We start from the raw sequence: 20519 nt of genomic DNA on the forward strand, positions 1-20519 counted from the left end.
GTAAATATTTTTTTTATATTTACATGTATATATTTACATTTTTATATTTTATATTATATATAAAGATATTTAACATATAAACAACATTTTTTATAAATATATACATGCATGTGTTTGTACTTATATATGCATAATAAATATACACAGTATTCACACATATATTATGTAAATAAAAACTTTATTAATCGTTTGACTGCACTAACACACACACACACACACACACACACACACACACACACACACTGTTTTATATTATATATATAATTAAATGCTTTCCCTCATTCCCTTTTAAACTTACGTTCCCTACCATCTATGCTGATTAGATAACTACCCAATATGGTAGGTATGTAATATAAATATTAGGTATTTAATACATACAAATATTTTATTAATATTATTTAAAAAAAAAGGTCATTTACCACCAAGTCAGTTTTTACTTGCTAATTTATTTAAAAAAAATTACAAATATTTTAGATCTCCTCTACAAAAACTATGTAGTATATAAATATTACAATATAGACTACATATAACTTGTTTGTCTACAGTTATAAATCCGAAGGGCAGTTATAAATCACTAAATTACAAATAATAAAAATAAACCAAAAAGCAATCTAGATTTTGATATGGCAGCTGTTGTGTAAGAAAACATTCACTCCTATAAAAACAGTAACTGTCATTTACGTTTCCTGTAAATGTAGGCCCTACTCTTTATTAGGTTCCCATGGGTAACACTTTAGTTTGGGGACCAATTCTGACAATTAGCTAGTAGCTTATTAGCATGCATATTACAAGCAATATTGGCTGTTTTACTAATACTAAATTGGCTGTAGTACTAATAAAGCACATATTAATGCCTTGACCATATTTGTAGTTAATAGTTATTAGTGAGAATTGGTCCCTAAACTAAAGTGTGACCAATTACAGTTACTCCTCTTATAAGAATAATTTCTTGGGTGAATTTTATGATGCATGAAAATGCATATTTTAGGCTAAATTATAGCATCCATTTCCTTGTTGCAATACAAAAATGTTTTTCACTACTGTAACTGACAGCGCATATATTCAACTCATCGGAAATGAATTATCACCCATCATAGTGGTCTGGCCAAATAGAACATTTACTCAGATCTGGCAAAATTTGCAATTGTTAATTTCATGCCCTGGTTTAGGGGCACAAACACCTGTTTCTCCATTTGTAGATTTATTTTTGTCTTATTTGTTGGTGTCAGATTTAGTGTGGTGGCATAAGACCGTGAACCAGAGCCTGAAAGTGACCTAAAAGTTGCCAACCCTTCATATAGACAAACATGGAGCATCACAGTCAATGTTTACAAGTCTTACTAGTTTTGAAAACCTGATTTAAAGTCTCAGCTACTTTATAGCTTTAAAACGTTAAATATATAACAATTATAACACCTATCAATTTTTGCATGCTATTTGTAAATAAAGTCGTTATATGTCAGATGAACAGAACAGATTCACTTTTTCGTTAATAGAGTTACCTTTGCAGCACAACAAAAATTGAAATTGGTTGTTGTGCTCATCAGTTTTTTGTGATCTAGTTTTGATTTGTGACCGTGCTTTACACTGAGGATATTATCCTGACTCTCAACAGACGTTATGGTTCCTGGTTTAAGACCAGCAGCAGGTTTAAAGGCTCATAGCTGAGGCTATTTTTCTGCTTTTCCTTGTTGGCAACACGTGGAACGGGGCCAAACTGGGCACTGGGTCTGGCACCAGCAGCCTTTACACTGAGGATATTATCCTGACTCTCAGTCTCTGACGTTATGGTTCCTGGTTTAAGACCAGCAGCAGGTTTAAAGGCTCATAGCTGAGGCTATTTTTCTGCTTTTCCTTGTTGGCAACACGTGGAACGGGGCCAAACTGGGCACTGGGTCTGGCACCAGCAGCATTGCCAGCGTGTCTGTGTAAAGTGGTATTTGTGATTGAGAGAGAACAGCGACCCACAAGTTCTCGCTCTATTAAGTCCTGTCAGGACACTGTAAATAAACGGGACCCACTTCACCCGCTTCTAGTTGACCCCAAAAGTGTCAGGCTTTGTCTGCACGGCGTGGGTGATGCCTTGCTGTAATACAGTCTGCGCAGTGAGACGTTTTGATAAAAGGTGCCCTCTTAATCTGTCTGTATTTATTAGCGCCCACAGTTTAGAGCTCGAGGCACGACGGCAGACAAAGCAGCTGAAGGCCGCGGGTCGCTTTGATCGGCCATGCTGCCACATTTCAGCCCATTGTTCTCCGCTCAGCCCTCCCAGCCATTCAGACCCCATATACAACACGAGCCTAAATCAACCTGATTACTATGATAAAGACTTACCCTGCTTTCTTTTCATTCCATTTTCATTTCAAAGGAGTGTTAGTCCAGATCCAGCTCTAAATTATGATTATTATCACTCAGGGAGGCAGGCTGATTCATTTCCAAGAGGGAGGACTGCCACGGACCCAGAAACACTTGAGCTGATATGAGGAAGCGCAGATCAAAGCGGCGGAGAAAGAGAATGGGAGTGCAGGAAACAAACATTTCTGATTACTAGTGCGTTTAGATGTCACGCCAGTCCTTCTTCTGAATCATTTATCAGGCTAGCATCATTCTGCACACATGAGCAAGAGCATTTCATGTCCTCATATGCTGAGCCAAGCAAGCCACATGAGAGAAATATGTGTGCTAATTTAAATCACAATTTATGATGTTTGAAATGCACATCTTAGTGTTCATTTAAACATTTATTATATTTTTTTGTTATTCTCACTTAAAGATTTTGTAGTTAGTGACATTTTTATAGCAAAATAGAAAATGTTATGGAGAGAGGGATTGTTTTTGATTGACTAAAAAGAACTGATTCATAAGAGTCAATTGTTTCAGGAATCGCTCTGTATGATTTTGATTCACTGAAAAGAAGCGACTCATAAGTCATTTACTCATCGATCGGACTACACTGTTTGTGTGCATTGTTTGTTTTTTGCATGCAACCCATAAGGTCAACTTCATAAAAAGATGTTTCTTGCCATTATTGCATGGCACACAAACTTTTATTGCATTACGTTCAATACAGACAACTCACAGCTCAGGTAAATATGATTTGTTTTGCAGTGGTGCAGGAAAGGCTGATACATAAATCATTTAAACTTGTGCATTATGAAAATACTGATTTGAAAAAAATTAATAACTATTTTATTGAGTTAACTCAGCAAAATGGGATGCTTTGTAGAAATAGACTACCAGTCAAAACTTTGTGGACATTAACCTCTTAACTGTCAGCGTCACATTAGCGATGCTAATCATCCTAAATTAGATATCATTCGAAAGCTTATACACTCAAAATTGTTGACTGCTTTGTGATAGAAGTAATATTGTGATAGAAATGTAAAACATTTGACAGGAAAATGCTTTAAAAATTATGTGGTTTGGGTAGCTATTAATATAGGACCTAAACAAAATCTCACAGTAACCTCAATTTTTGTGATATCAACTTTAAATTTGGAACATAACTTAGTTGATTAGATTCCAAAATATTTTGTAAAATATTTTAAGTGTTAAGTGTTTTTTTTTTTTTTTTTTTACATTTGATTGTTTATTAAATTGAGCTTAATTGGATTTCTTTTCATTACAGAACCCAGAATTTTTTTTTTATCATAGTTTCCATAAAAATATTAAGCAGCACAACTGTTTTCAACATTGATAGCAGTAAGAACGTTACTAGTACAGCAAATCAGCATGATTTCTGATGTGACACTGAAGTAATGATGGAGTAATGATGCCTAAAATTCAGCATTATATATTCAAATAGAAATTAGTTATTTTAAATTGCAATAATATTTCACAATATTTTCACAATATTACTGTTTTAACTGTATTTTTGATCAAATAAATGCAGCCTTGGTGAGCATAAGAGACTTCTTTCAATAACATTAAAAAATCTTACTGACCCTAATCCTTTGAATGACACACAGCCACTGAAATTAAGTATAGAGTAAAGACTCTTGGGATTTGATTCATAATTGAATAGTTGCATCTAACTTTTCACCCTCTGTCTTCCTCTTAGCCTCAGTCCAGCCCTGCGCCCAGAGGCTAGTGTGGGACCATGATGCTCAGCAGCTCAGTGGACGTACCCAGCCCTGGCGGGATGAGTGCGGTGGCGGCCCGGAACGTGGTTCGCAGTTCCAGCATCAGCGGCGCCATGTACAGCCTGGAGAAGAGCCCCAGCAGCACGGGGCCCGACGCCACAGGCCTGGCCGGAAACAAGAAGCGTCGCTCCAGCCTGGGAGCCAAGATGGTAGCCATCGTGGGTCTGTCACAGTGGAGCAAGAGCACACTGCAGCTCAACCAGCAAGGTGGGCAAGCTTTGAATACTCCAGCTACCCTGCTGTTCTCCGTCAGATATGATTGTTGTTTTCTTCACCTCTGTTTGCTCTCGCTGTCGCAGCCTGAACAATTTCACACCATGGTTTGCCATTTCTGGTGTGTAGTTTTTTCTCACTTCATTTCACTTTTCTTCACCTCCGCTCTACGTTCTTGTCCTTATTTAACTTTCAAGGTTTCATAAGGTTGCCAAGTCCTGTCAGTCTCAGTCCTCAACTGTTTTGAGGGCCATATGCAAGACAGAATTATTATTATCGTATTTTCTGGCTTGTGGACTTTTATAACAATATAAAATCATTCAGGTTTTCAGAGAAATTAGATTCATTGCTATTATAAAACAATAGGCTACTTGATATTGCATTAATGCAAATGTCATACAAGAGTCTCACACAATGATATCAGTCATTGTCCAACCAACCATTGCAAAAAAATTCATGCTTAACAATTTTCCTCCCTGCTTTCAGGAAGACATTACATTCCAGAAATCAGTAAAAACAGAGAAATATCAAAGCAGCTGAACACAGCCAAGCTTTAAAACACACAAACGGAATAACTTATCACTCCAGAGCTGCAGGTTTAACCAGTCTAATATACATCTAGACCAGGGGTGCCCAAACTCGGTCCTGGAGGGCCGGTGTCACCTTAATCTTTACATGATCAGGAGGACAAAAAAAGAGCATGTACTAAGTATTCCCTATTTTTTTAATGTTTTAGGACAATTAAATTTAATTAAAATGAAGAAGGATTTTGAAAGTCTGACAGTAATCAGTGTTGAGTACTACTGTAAGGTTAACCCTGCCTGCATGTTTTAAAATTATTAACAGTTAGAAATGTAGAAAAGTAATCAAAAAGTAATCAAATGTAATCAGTTACATTACTTTAATAAAGTAATTGAAATAGTTACACTACTTATTTCTTTTTAATAGGGTAACTTGTAACCTATTACATTTCCAAAGTAACCTTTCCAACAATGCTTTTTAGCACACAATGTTACTCTTATGCGCACTATAAACTATAGTGGAGCTTCATTGTGTTCCACAGTGATTTAATGAAAATATAATGGTAGTAGCCTACTAGGAAAAAATCGTTTCTGGATAAATATGTTTAGATAAATATATGAACTATTTCTGACCATGTTTCATTGGTTTCCATTATCTACACACACATTTTTAGATCTTGCACTTATTACTTGTCTTTTTTAAAACCCAGCTCTTAGCTTAAATCCTAGCTCTGCTCTGATAGCCTCCAAAACACTTCAGTACGGTCAAACACCTTTCAGAAAGTGTATGAATTTAGTCATCAATTTGTGTTTAAATTGGTGCAGACATACAGGGAAACCCCTTCATTAGCTGTTCTTCATCTGGTCTGCATGTTTATTTGTGGCCGTAGGATATTAATGCTGTGTGTTAGTCAGCGGAGCGTGTGTAGATTGCTCTTAGTCAAGCGCTGAACAGGCTAACCTTCCCATCACCCTGCATGACTCATGCATGTGTGGCTGAGTAACACAGCATAACCTTGGCTTCTCCCAGGAATAAACCTGCATCTCAATTCCGTTTGTCTTGTTGGTGAGAAAGAGAGGATTTCACCGACCTAGATTAGAGTCTGAGGACGCTTCTGTTGTCTGCAGCCCACGGCTGTGCCTTTCTTTTTATACCCTCTTATTTTTGCTCTCCTCCGGTGTAATTGTGCTCCTGTGGGGTAATTACAGACTCTGTGACCAGGGGGAATTGTCATGTAACACTCTCGCTCTCTATAAGGGTCAAGAGCAGCCCACAAGCGTTAACACAGTTCAGCAAGCCAGCGCTGCAGTGTGTTCATGTGAGCCGTCCTGGCAAACGCAGACGAACCTGTCAGACAAATCCAGCTGCCAGTTTGTAAGGACTCTTGTAATGAACACATTGGGTTAAATATATTTTACTGTTGACTGTTTCTTCAGTTTCTGCACAGTTCAGAATTTAAGAACTGGCTCCTTTTTGATTCATGAGAGTGAATTTGGCTACAGGATGTTGAATAGGAATTCAACTTGCAATGACAGCACAGTGTCACCCAAAATCCTTCTGTCACCCAACAGAAGGATTTTATTAGTCCAACAGTTGTTTTTTTATTAATTTAATTATGCCTGTTTGTTCCCTCGTATGAATGATATGTTTTTTCTCAACTGATTAGATGTATTTCTCTAAACTGTCAAAACACTTCCTTTGCTTTGACAAACATTAGGGCATTCTGGGCAATGAAGTTTCATCCACCATGGGCCATTTTGTCCTATATAACTATTAATAGCTTATTAATATAAATTATATGTATAATAAATTGTATTACTAGAATAGTATTACTTGACTTAAATATACAATGGGCTATACATAAAGTCTGAGACTACTAGTGAAATTTTTTTTTTAATTCAAATTACATTATCGCCGTAACAATTTGAGTGAAGCATGGTTAATTTATGCAGCAACGTGGAATCAGAATCGAGACAAATGCACCTCTAAATCACTAAAATGGGAAAAGTATCATTTGAAAGCAATAAAAATATCCCATAGAAATAAACGTCTGTGAACAGTGCAAAAATACAGTACAGTAAATAAAATGACCTTGAAGCAAATATAGGTGTTTTTACTGATGTTCTACGTCATTTGGGAGTTACACACTGTTTAATCCATAATGTTTTTGCAAGATTTTAAGATTGGGGCGACTGGCGTGTTTTTCAGGGCCGATGCCGATTATTACATATCAAGCAGACCGATAACCGATACTTTGAACTAATATATATGTCTGGTGTAAAAATGAAAAATAAATGTAAAAATGAAAATTAATGTCAAAATTAAGGGCTCTGACAAAAACTTTCTTTAAATGCTTTTAAATTATTTTATCGGCAAATCGGTTCAGAAAATGACCGATACCGATAACCATAAAAATGGTTCAGGGCAGATAATGTGCCAGATCGATAATAGGTCGATGCCTATTTTTAAGATTTAAAAATGTGAAAAAACGAAAAAATACTGCCTGTAACTTCGCTCTTTAAAGGGATAGCTCACCCAAAACTGCAAGATCTGTCATCATTTACTCACCCTCATGTCTTTCCAAACCGGTATGGCTTTCTTTCTTCTGTGGAACATAAAAGAAGATATTTTGAGAAATGTCTCTTTTTTTGTCCATATAATGGGGACCAGCAACATACTTCAAAATATCTTCTTTTGTGTTACACAGAAGAAAGAAGGTCTAACAGGTTTTGAATGACATGATGGTGAGTAAATGATGACAGTATGTTAATTTTTTTAAACCTTGTATCACTTAGTAAATTAGTATTGGTCTGTAAAGTTATAAGGGCGTGACTTCACAGAGAGTCAGTTCTCTTTCTATCTCTCTTACTTTCTCTCTCTCATTACCTTATGTTGTTGCCTATGTGCGCTTTATAAAGGATGACCTTTTCAGTGCGCTGTTGTCTCCCAGCAGGGCTGATGAGTCTCAAGGGCTGGATGTATTGTTGGTTTGGGGCTCCAGGGTTCACCTGTCTGGGGCATCAGGGCCAGCACCTCAGCACCCTTATCCTGGATAACTGCTTTACTTTGCTCTGTCACATTTCCACTTCCACACACCATGGATTCCAGCCAAGCAATTTAATCCGATACTGTGGTGTGGGTCTTATTCAGCTCCGAGTCAGTGATGCAATAAATGTGAGTGCATAAGCTCAGGGAGCCGAAAGACGGTGGAGAAATTGAGTGATGAAGGAGAATCGAATGGGTGATTGACTGACAAGACTGATAATAGACTCATTTATACTCAGCTAGAGGCCAGAATGCTGATGTGGATGTGATAACAGTTTCAAAAAGATGTATATCTTTTTTTTTTTTTAATAATATAATGTTAATGGAATAAAAGGCCACTCAAGTGTACTTAAATAGAGTATACACTTATTCTGATGTGTTTACTAACATAGTAAAGCACATTTAAAGTACTTGATTATAATTTTACTGTTTTGTTATTCAATATTTCATTTAAAGTTAATAAATATTAAAGGGGTCCTATTATGCTCTTTTACAAAGTCTTGATTTTGTTTTGGGGGTGTACTAGAACTCATACTAGGTTGTTCGAAAAACGCATTATTTTTCACATATTTTACATTATTACAACACCTCTCTCCCCAGTCTGGCATGAACGACTCAAATAGTTCCTGTATCAAATGAAGGCCCGCCTTCTGAAATACGAAATGTGATGTGATTGGTTAGCTGGGCCAGTGTGTGCTGTGATTGGCAGCAAGAAGAAGGCCAACCTTGAAGAATGTAATCAAGGCTGAACACCTCTTAATAAGCTCTATATTAATCCTCATCATAGGCTTGGACGATTTAAAAAATGAAACCAAGCAGCTTACGTCCTTTCTATCTGACATGTATTTGTAAACGATTCATTTCGAGCATATGGGTGAGTCTCTGTCATGGTACAACATGACACCTTCACTTTTCAGCAGCACTGAACGACTCTGGCAGGCAGGCAGGCATCACTGGCACCCGCTCCATCTCCATGACGACAGCAGGCGGCTTCACGCCACTCACCCGACCCTCGGTTTTTATTAAAACACTGCTGACTCCTTCCAAAATGAGCTGTCAATCTATTTGCTGTGGGGCCTTTGTACTGCAGGTCATGCTAATATATATAATGTATATCTGAGCATGCAGTGTTGGGCAAGCTACTTGGAAAATGTAGTGAGCTAAGCTAACAGTTACTCTTCATTCAATTAAGCTTCACTACACTAAAGCTACAGCCGATAGTCTCAAGCAATACGCATTATATAGTTACAACTCTGTTATATCCTAAATAGAATACTTACACTGATCAGTGTAATAAAGTTCAAGAAAAAAAATCAATTTGTTAACAAATTTCGCAGTTGCATCTGTAACAATAAAAAGCATAAAGTATTCAATTGTTTGCCGTGTTCAGTCATACGGATCATTGCTTATTGTTGTAGTGAGTCATTGCTCTCTGCTCCCTATTCTGTTGACACAGGGCTCAACACTATTGTTAGAAGAGTTTGTAGTCTAAAGAGCTGAAATTCAGTCCTACGTGTGCCGTTCCCCTTGAAAGTTGGTTAGCATTCAGTGACATATTCGTAGACGTTATTTCGAAGAGTTGTACTCTCCTTGTGAGGCCCTTCACTGTTTTCACTGGCGTCCCTTTCTGTCTGCAGTCTCAGAATCGCTGTGATGATCTTGGAAGCTGTTCTGGAGCGATTATTCCTCTCCATCCTCTTTCAGCCCTCCATCTTTTACTGTTCCCTTTATATGTTGACAACAGGCTTGACATGATAGCACAGTTCCAGAAGTCGATAGGAATTTTTCACTAGTTTTGACACCACAGCTAACTCTGCTAATTAACATACTTCTTCATTTAAAGGGGTCATCGGATGCGACATGCACTTTTACAAGCTGTTTGAACTGAAATGTGTGTTGGCAGTGTGTGTATATAACCACCCTATAATGATAAAGATCCACCCAGTGTTTTTTTTATCTCGTTAAATCATTTCCCCTTTCTCAAATCGAGCCAATCTCAGATGCCTGGCTGTGTGACATCACACAGACAGGCCCCTCCCACGATAGTTTGATTGACAGTAGCGTTTCAGCACAGACTGGACTGGTGTCTTAACTTAGACCCGCCCTGAGTGAGCTGTCATCAGTCCGCCATTTTTTCGACGGCGGAGCAGATGTAGACAAGAATGTCTCCATAGCGATTGAGGTGTTTTGTTGTTGAATGTAATAATGAACATTGCAGTCGTCATTTACTCCCGACATCTGATCCACTGAAGTCACAGTGGATTACTTTTGTTTTTGAAGGGAATGCGCCCCCCGATCTACCTAAATGCGTCTATCTTCACGCGAATCATTCGTGATCCAGCTTCACATTCCAGAAGAAGTGAGTATAAGGTTTTTTTAATGAATCTTTGCAAATCGCCTTTCCTAATAATGTGCTAGTTAGCAAGTTTCACTATGAATGCGGCTAAAGTTTACCGTCTCTCAGAGAGCGGCTCTGAAGAGAGGGGCGGGGTCAGCAGAGATCATTTGCATTTAAAGCGACATGCAATAAAACAGCTTGCTGCAGACAGAGCTGTTTTTGACAGGGTAAAAAACGGTGTTGTTTTACACTACCATTTAGAAATTTTAACCAAACTATGTTACAGACTTTTCATTAAGACCCTAAAGAATGATATTAACTTGTGGAAAATGGGCATCTGATGACCCCTTTAATATCAACATATATTAACTTGCCTTGAAGTATTTCTCAAGCATTTTGTATGTGAGTGAAGGTCACAACCAGGGTCCAAGAACTGCATTCGAGTAGCATTTTGCGCTACCAATGCTGTAGAAAGACTGATATTACGTTTTTTTTATTTTAGTATCGACAACTACTGAAGTACTGGTACTTCTGAAATCTCTAGATGATACATTTATGAGTTCCCGACACACTTAATATCTGTGTCCGGCTCTTGCTTTTTAATCTTCTCAAGGGTGATGTGGACATACTGCTCATGTTCTTACTTCCTGTCGCTGCCTCTTTCACTCCCTCTCTCATCTATCATTGATTTCTCTTTCTTTTCTATCCCTTTGCTGTGTAGTTAGCTCTCCTTTTCGCAGAGCACAGGTCTTTCTTTTTGTGCTCTCATGTTGTAAATGTTTCATCTCTCTTCTGGCATTTTTTACTCCTCTTGCTTTGTTTTGCCGTCTATTCCTGGAAAGGCGCATGCTGTGGGCGGAAGGACAACCAGGGTCCAAGAAGTGCATTCGAGTAGCATTTTGCGCTACCAATGCTGTAGAAAGACTGATATTACGTTTTTTTAATTTTAGTATCGACAACTACTGAAGTACTGGTACTTCTGAAATCTCTAGATGATACATTTATGAGTTCCCGACACACTTAATATCTGTGTCCGGCTCTTGCTTTTTAATCTTCTCAAGGGTGATGTGGACATACTGCTCATGTTCTTACTTCCTGTCGCTGCCTCTTTCACTCCCTCTCTCATCTATCATTGATTTCTCTTTCTTTTCTATCCCTTTGCTGTGTAGTTAGCTCTCCTTTTCGCAGAGCACAGGTCTTTCTTTTTGTGCTCTCATGTTGTAAATGTTTCATCTCTCTTCTGGCATTTTTTACTCCTCTTGCTTTGTTTTGCCGTCTATTCCTGGAAAGGCGCATGCTGTGGGCGGAAGGACTTAAGTGAGTAGATTAACCATAGGAAGTGCATTTTGAGGTGTCACTGAAACTAATATTGACAGACAGTAAGGAGATATATTACACATTAATGCTGAAAACACATACACTTTGATCTAAAGAAGCTTTTGTTCACAAATATACAGTACAAGCTCTGGAAAATGCAGATACAACTCTGCTGGGTGCTTCTTTGATGATACCTAGTCAGATTTCATTAGATGTTACCTAATGATCCAATATTTTCCAAAGTAGGTTTGTGCAGTAGACAGAATTGAATTGAAAATGCCTTTTAAAATTCAGTTTGAAGGTAGCAAACAGGATACATAACTGCACATCAAATTTGAAATGTAAGGAATTAGAATTAACATGATTTGAAATTCAAAGAAATGCACATACAGTAGCTGCAATTTTGAAGTAGACAATCTTTGAATGTTGGGTAACACTTTGTTTTAAGGACCAATTCTCACTATTAACTAGTTGCTCATTAGCATGCATATTACTAGCATTTTGGCTGTGTATTTTAGTACTTATTAAGCACATATAAATGCCTTATTCTGCATGACCATATTTTAGATCCCTTAATCCAACCCCATACCTAAACTTAACAACTACCTTACTATTAATAAGCAGCAAATGAAGAATGTATTGTTAATAGTTATAAGTTAATAGTTAGTTAATAGTGAGAATTGGTCTCCAGACTAAAGTGTGATTGAATGGTGGAAGTGGTTTGAAAGTTTTGCCTTGAAACCTTGAAGTTTGAAAGTTTATAGGCCTTATGGACAGAAAGAAATATGGATGGATGGATGTTTAAACCAAGCAAATGTACTTTGAATTTTTTTTATATTTTATACCTTCTTGTCATTCCTGTCCTGGAATTCAAATATTCACATTTCAACTTCGCGTGGGACCTGACCAATTCAATTAAATTTGATTCGATTCGATTCATGATATAAAATAGAGCCATTTCTTGAATTTTGTGCAACCCTGTTTTGAAAACTGTTAACATCATTAATCACCGTGAACAGCAGTAGCCACATTATCTAAGGTAAACATTAAAACATTTTGATATATTGATAATAATGGGAAATATTTCTTGAGCAGCAAATCAGCATATTAGAATGATTTCTGAAGAATCATGTGACACTGAAGACTGGAGTAATTGATGATGAACATTTGACATAACAGGAATAAACTATATTTTAAAATATACTACAATAGAAAACTTTTATTTTGATTTTTAATAATATTTCACAATATAACGGTTTTTATTTTATTTATAATCAAATTAATGCAGTCTTGTTGAGCAGAAGAGACTTCTTTCAAAAACATTAAAACATCATACTGACCCCAAGGTTTTGAATAGCAACGTAAATGCGGTCAGTTTTGATTTAATGTCAATCTCTAGTAAATGTTAGAATCATAAAAGATGATTGCAGGCTCAGGCTGTGAGTAGAGAATGTGGCTGGCTGAGTTTGCGCTCTAACACAGAGCTGAGATCTGGGAATTGACTCGAGTACAATGCCACAACCGTACACAAAAGCACTCGCAAGTGCTAAATATAGCGACACAAGTGACAACGAGCAAGAGATCCGCCAAACAGAATGAATCACTGCAAAGTAGCAATCTGTCTGGCGGGCAGGAATGGCTCCAACTGAGGGCGCTGACTAACATAACACGATAAGCATCATTTCTCTCTTTAATGATGGGAAATTGAAACTAGGGCTGGAAAATAGTGCAATGCTGAAAACCAGAAAAAAGCTATATATACAGTGGGTACGGAAAGTATTCAGACCCCCTTAAATTTTTTTACTCTTTGTTATATTGCAGCCATTTGCTAAAATCATTTAAGTTAATTTTTTTTCCTCATTAATGTACACACATATATATATATATATATATATGAAAGCTGAAAGCATACCAGCAGCCTTGACTGTCGACTGTGTATTGTGGACTGGAGGTTTTGTTTTTGATCTTTATTGACTCCCAGTTTTCTATTTTTCATGCTCTCTTCGTGTGTTCATTAATAGCAGTGCTTACCTGTTTTGCTCGGTCATCTCAGAGCTGCTGCAGTGATGTGTTTAACTGGACTGACTGACCATATGTGAGGCTAGAGGACTGTAATGGGGGAAAATAACAGGCTCTGCAATCATCTTTTGCTGCTGTTGTGGCTAAACTGCCCCTTTTCCTGCACTTCAAGAGCTGTAGGAAGCATGTAAACATGGTAGGTGCCTGTGTAAATGTTACTCAATCATATGAACGAATGGACTCTTCTTTTTTTGTACTTTTAGTTTTCTTATACAGCATAAACTTGATCAGCTATCATTGGTCCAAAAAGAACAACAACAGTACAGTACAGACAAAAAGGAAACAGAAAAAGTATTAATTGTCAGAGATACATTTCTGATACATGCGATATTGAAAGGTTAGTCAAGTTAAAAGATCACAGTGGTTACATCTTGAAAGTATACAGAACAATAGCACAAAAATTAATAAAATACATTACAATGAAAATAACAAATGGACTTTTCTACAAGTCACAGACAACATACATGATTACTCTTGTGTGCTTAATTGTATTGAGTGTGCACTTGTAGTGCACTTCAGATAATAAAAGTGTATTTTTAAAAACCTTTACTTAGGTAAGTGGCATAAAGGCCACTTAAGTGTACAGTTCATTTCATTCACTGTTTTGAACACTTTTAAAAGGTACTCTTTGTAATAATGTCAAATTAAACGTTTTACTTTTAAGTATTTTGATGTGTTGACTAACATTGAATCACATGTAAAATAATAACGAGAAGATTAAAAGTACTAATAATTTTAACTGTATTTTGTTATTTGATATTACATTTTTTACAAGTTAATATTACTAAATTGCAACTTCATTACAAATGTGTAATTACTATATGAATACATGACATGCGTTTCAATAGAAATGACATTAAAGTATATTTTTGTTTATTGTAAATTCTTATCAGTACATTCAGCAGTACACTTTATCCATATTTCAAAGACAATAGAAGTAATTATGAAATTACATATAAAACGTTAAAGGGTTAAAAACACTCTAATGTTCTGCTAACTGCATTTAATATATTTAAACTAGAATACTTTTTCATTTAATTCTTACTGGCTAACATGCAATTAGTGTCAGAAAGCATTACATTCAGTTCACACTTAAGTATATTCTTTTAAAGTATATTACTTATGTCATACGCACTCTTTTTAAAAGTATGCAGAAGTATAATTTTTTCAAAAGGGTTTTTATTTAGGAGAGAACTAAACTGTAAGACTTTTATTGCTGAATTCCACTGCAAAGTGTACATACTGTCGCTGTGGGAAACTATTAAGTATTTGATTATGAAAACTTTTTTAGTGTCACTGACCAGAGCATGACAGCAACACTAGATCAATCAGTGGCATCAGATTACAGTTCAGTTTAGTGGCGGCCATTTTTTTCCCCACTCCCTGTTGCAAAGCCACGTTTTCAAGGTTCTTTTGAAATGGTCCTTGAATCAGTGATTCTACTACAAAAGGCTCTGCGGCACTGAGTAAATAACTGTAGAGAAGTTGTTGAGGAAGTCTTTGATGGTCGGCTGACATTGAGTGATGTCAAGTGCACTCTAGCACACCTCAAAAGACTCACAGTTTTGGGTTTCTGTTGGGTTTGTGCACACACTACTCACTTAATTTTGGTCTAGGTAACTATAGCTTATATGTTCTCTTTTGGCACCGAGTTGGAACTAAATATGATGTTTTCAGACACTTAGGGCCAGATTTACTAACAGCTTGTGCCAGTGCAAACCGTCTTTTGGTGTTAAAATAGTGCTGTCAGCATTTACTAAAGACGTGCAGTGAAAAATTTGTGCTGAAAAGGTGTGGACAGTTATTTTTGCGCCTGACCTTATTGAATATGCATTTGTAGGAGTTTACCTTTCAGACGCAAAATTTATGGGAGGAGAGTATTAAAATGAATCACGCAGCGTGATTTACTAATGTTTGCGCTTGTGAAATTACTGGTATTTGCGCCATTATTTAACGCCCAAAAAAAGCATGTCAAACTATTTTGCGCTTGAAATGGCTGCATTTGTTGTTGCAAGGAGGAGGCACCGCAGAGAACAGAGAGCGTGTGGTAGAAGGGAGAGTATTTTTTTCCACATGTATTAATTTATTTGGAATGCCAGAAGAACACATATCCAAATCCGAACATATCCTTACGCTAATTTGCGCTGCGCTTGGTAGATTGTGTTGGTCATTATGGAAAGGAGATGTTGCGTCTTTGTTCTTTAATTTGTTAGCGTTGCGTTTGTCAGCATTGTCAGTAAATCATTCGCAGAAATTTCCACGCCCATCGGCGCTGTTTTGGAATTGCGCTCTCGCGCTAACTTGCCCTGTTTAGTAAAACTGGCCCTTAATTGCATGTCAGTTCTTAGTTTTTAGTCATGTGACTGAGGCAAGAGACCTGAAAGGCAAAACATCCACAGAACTGCGGCACAGGCCTGTTAATTCTTCTGTCTGTTTCAGGCCATGAATATTCGAAGATCATTTTTCAAAAGAAGAAAAACAAATACAGGGGTTGAACAAAATAATGTGAACACCCTTATTATAGAGGGTTCATATGTGTGCAATCTACAGAGAAAAACAAACATTGCGATTATCTTTTCATTGTCTATATTCTCTGGGTTGTATTTCAGTGTAATATAAGTTGTGTTCAGCAGTCTTTAGTACAAGCTCTGGGTGAAATGTGTGAATTGTCGAATTTCCAAAAAAGACAAATCATGGAAGCCATTTAGCATGAGTATCTGTATAACAGCCCAATTGTTTGGTGTTTTAGGAACAGCAGTCTTTACGATTATGACTGTGTACATAAAGCATGGCAAGACTTCATCAGCAAAGAAGTGGGCAAAAAACGAAAATGAACAAATAGGGATTGTTGTGCACTAAGAAGGTTTTGTCCAAACAACACAGAACTACTGCTGCAAAGAGACAGCAAACATCAATATCCACCTTATAGACCCCGTTTCCACAAAAACAACCACATAGAACTTCACAGACACCATAAAGATCATAAAACCTGGACAGTTTGTGCACCAAGATGAACCTCATCGTCTGCCCTGGCAGCTCAGTCACCTGACCTAAATATTATCAAACACCTGTGGACAGTTTTGGAGAGAAGAGAGGAAAGCATATTCTTCCTTCAAGAAACTGGCAGATGGCTTTATAGACAGAATTCAACTGGAGAGATGTATGAATCTATTCTCAGAAGGCTGGAATCTATATTAAAGGCAAATGGTGGTAAAACACCTAATAAAGAAATATTGCCTACTTCCCAGGTGTTCACATTATTTTGTCCAACCCATGCATATACTGTATGAACAAACTGCAAGTTTGGGCACTTCAATTACAGCACCTGCCGCAGTATTTCAGTCACTAAAAACAGTGGGATATGCAAAATGCTTAAAGTAAAAACCGCTTGTATAAGTGATTTTAAAAGATCAAATTCAGTGTACTCCTTATTGATGATGCATTCTATATACAGGAAAGCAGATGAGGCCAGAATATGAACGCAATGCATTAAATTGCATGTATTGCAGTGTCTGTTATGACTCAAAACATCACAACAGCATGCAGATGTTGCTTTGCCAAAGTTCCTTCAATGCTGATGGTCTCTGTGTTTTATTTCCAATCATTTTTTTTTGGTACATCACTCTCTCATAACACCTTCATCCTCTTTTCTCTTTCCCCTACAAGTTAAGCGTGCAAAATAACTGATGGATTGGATTTAGAAAATGAAGACAGTTTGTTGTGAATACACCTTCCTTGTTTATCATAAATTGATGCGGATGCTTGTCGGCAGCTGTAGTTCATGTTTACTGGCTGGTCACGCTTGTGTAACGTGGCACTTTGTCCCGAATGAGAACATATCGCTGGCTCAAGAGCTACATTACTCACTGACGTTAATGAATCATTTAGGGTAGGCATGTAATTGCTAACAAATATCAATTCAATGTGTGTTTCACATCCCGGGAGCCGGTGGTCATTGATCCATGGTCATATACACGGATGACACAGGAGTGAGTCAGCCAATGTGATTGCTCAGTTGCACAAACTACATATATTTTGTTAGGTCGACCCATGTGGAAAACAGGTTAAAAAAAATGTTTTTAAAAAACAGTGCGTGCAGATAATATATGGTAACACTTTAGTTTAGGGACCTATTCTCACTAATAACTAGTTGCTTATTAGTTGTTAGCATGCATATTACTAGCATACTGGCTGTTCATTAGCTCTTATAAAGCACATATTAATGCTTTATTCTGCATGACCATATTTAAGATCCCTTAATCCAACCCCATACTTAGATTTAACAGCTACCTTACTAACTAATAATAAGCAGCAAATTAAGAGTTTATTGAGGCAAAAGTCGTAGTTAATAGCGAGAATTGGTTCCCAAACTAAAGTGTGACCTTACATATTTCAGTATTAAATAAATAAAAGTCCACTTAAGTGTATTTAGAGTAGACTTTCATGACTATATTTCTTAACACACTTAAGTAGACTTTTAAAAAGAGCACTTTGTAATAATGTCAATTTAAAAGCTTTACTTTAAAGTACAATTTAAATCATGTCTTAAGCTTTTGTCGTGCTTTAAAGACGTATACATAATGTAATGTGTTGACTAACATACTTAAGCACATTAAAAATTACTTGTTATAGTTATCATTATCATTATATGCTTATATAGTTATTGTTATAGTTATCATCTGTTGGTGTGTATGCTAATATAGTTTTCGTTATCGTCCAATGGTGTGGATGCTAATATAGTTATTGTTATAACTACAACAATAGGGATGTAGAATATGGGCATGCAGAATATGTGCTTTATAAGTACTAATAAACAGCCGATATGTTAATAATAGGCATGCTTATAAGCAACTAGTTAACAGTGACAAAGAATTTAATAGAATTGACATTAAAATAGATTTTAGTTCACCATAAATGCTTGTCAGTACATTCAGCAGTACACTATGACCATATTTCAAGGATAGTAGAAGTAATTATGAAATTAAGAAAATTAAGTCCTACTTTAATGGGTCATAAAAGCACTCTAAGGTTCAGGTAATTGCATTTAATATAAATGTAAATCTATAAATCTATTTGCATTAACATGCAATTACATTGCTGAAAACATTACATTAAGGTTACACTTAAGTATACTCTTTTCAAGTAATATAATTTCCATTATAAGTACTCTTTTTAAAAGTATTCTATTGTACTTCTTTTCCCACAAAAGGGTTTTTTTAAGGTCTGGTGATACTGGCTACGATTCTAATAGTTTCAATTCTCACAATGAGGGATTGTCATACCGCAAATCTGAGTTATAGTAGGCTATCGATTTCAGAGATATGAACAGGCACAGAGTTGGAGAAGATGTTATTTTTTTATCTCACTGGCTGACAGTACATGTAAATACGCCTGGAACTGACTTTGACCTCATTTCAAAAATAACATCCTGTACTCAGTGCTTTTACACACAAGAGGCCGATGACTCAGACGATGCTGAATCATTTGTGACATTTTCTAAAAACACCCTGTTTCTGTAACCAGATTTGGAAAAATAGTCAGTAGAATAAGCTTGGATAAGTCGTTGAGTTTCTGAAAATAATTTCTAGCATATTAGAAGAATATACAGATATTTATTTAGGACTTTCATGCTTTCATGCTGGTTATTTTAGAAGTCACTTTTCATTCTGAGGAAGTACAAAATGTCACCTTAATAAATGAGCAAATGAGTTTTAATGATTATGGCTTAAGCTGCAGAGCTTCATTTGTAACAGATCTATCCAGTGCTAAACACTGATGCAGCGCTATGATGCTTTGCAGAAGCTTTGAATTATAGTACTGTGTGAGGTAGTGAGGACAAAGCCAAATAGACAGTATTATTCCTAAACACCATAAGAACTAAAGATAACGTGAGGAAAGTTTGTCAAACGTTGATCTGTTTCTGCCTGTGTGTGGGGCACGTGCCTCTCTGCATATCCATTTTCGAAGTTTATTTTTAACAGTTCCCTGATCCTTTCTGTCTGATCTGAACAGTTTCTGTGGTGCATTTCAGCTCTGAACGTTTTGTGAATTTGTCACGATGTAAAGCACCTTTGCAAAAATTGAAAATGGAGGAAATTATCATAAACCCTTCTAACATTATAAGAAGACCTTATGGAAAGAAAATCTTGTAATAAAAATGACTTGAGAGAGAATAACTTCAATGTAAATGCTTCTGCTGTACAACAGATGTAAGACATATGAAAGACAGCAATGTTGCTTGCTGCAATAAATGTGAACAGGTTAGTGTTGACCCTAATTTAGTTATTGTTATAGTTACGTCCATTGGTGTTATGGGTGCAACAGATCACAAAACTCACGGTTTGGATCATATTAAGTTTTTTGAGTCACAGATCAAATAATTTTTTGGATCAGAAAAAAAAAAAAAAAAAATGGGGGAGGGGGAACAAATTCAACTTTGCTTTCCATTTACTAACTAAAGAAAACAAAGTACTTTTTATCGTACTCATGTAGTTAAAGTTATCATCCATTAATGTGGACGCTAATATAGTTATCGTTATATTTATTGTCCAAGGGTGTGGTTATCATTATAGTTCCCTTTCAGTCGGTCACTCTCGACGTCACGTCGGATGACCGACGAATTGGGATCTCACTTAGAGGGACAAATCTTGCGCCCTTTTTCTGGCAGTGGGCGGACTGGTCTTACTGTCACGGTAAGGAATTCCCCTCCGGGGATGCCCCATCCCGCCGGCAGCCGAGGAGCCGGTCGCAGGGCAGGACCTCTTGGTCAGTGGTACCCAAATACTCGACAAAAGCCCGGCGCCCTCCCAAGTTCAGGGGCGTCCACTTTACTTCAGTGAAAGCAGCAGATGCCCCTGTCTTGC

The 20519-nt window shown here is 36.8% G+C and overlaps 1 protein-coding gene across 1 annotated transcript in view; it reads left to right on the plus strand.

Annotated features, from left to right (window-relative positions):
* Window positions 1-20519, plus strand: part of rims3 (regulating synaptic membrane exocytosis 3) — a 72373-nt gene that overhangs the window by 8573 nt on the left and 43281 nt on the right. Inside the window, exon 2 of the mRNA XM_016466235.1 lies at window positions 4061-4349. Within this exon, the coding sequence (XP_016321721.1) occupies window positions 4100-4349 (250 nt within the window). The 5' untranslated portion in view covers window positions 4061-4099. The remainder of the gene's footprint in view (window positions 1-4060; window positions 4350-20519) is intronic.

The sequence above is a fragment of the Sinocyclocheilus anshuiensis genome, unplaced genomic scaffold (genome assembly GCF_001515605.1).
Source record: "Sinocyclocheilus anshuiensis isolate Anshui unplaced genomic scaffold, SAMN03320099.WGS_v1.1 scaffold132, whole genome shotgun sequence".
Lineage (NCBI taxonomy): Eukaryota > Metazoa > Chordata > Actinopteri > Cypriniformes > Cyprinidae > Sinocyclocheilus > Sinocyclocheilus anshuiensis.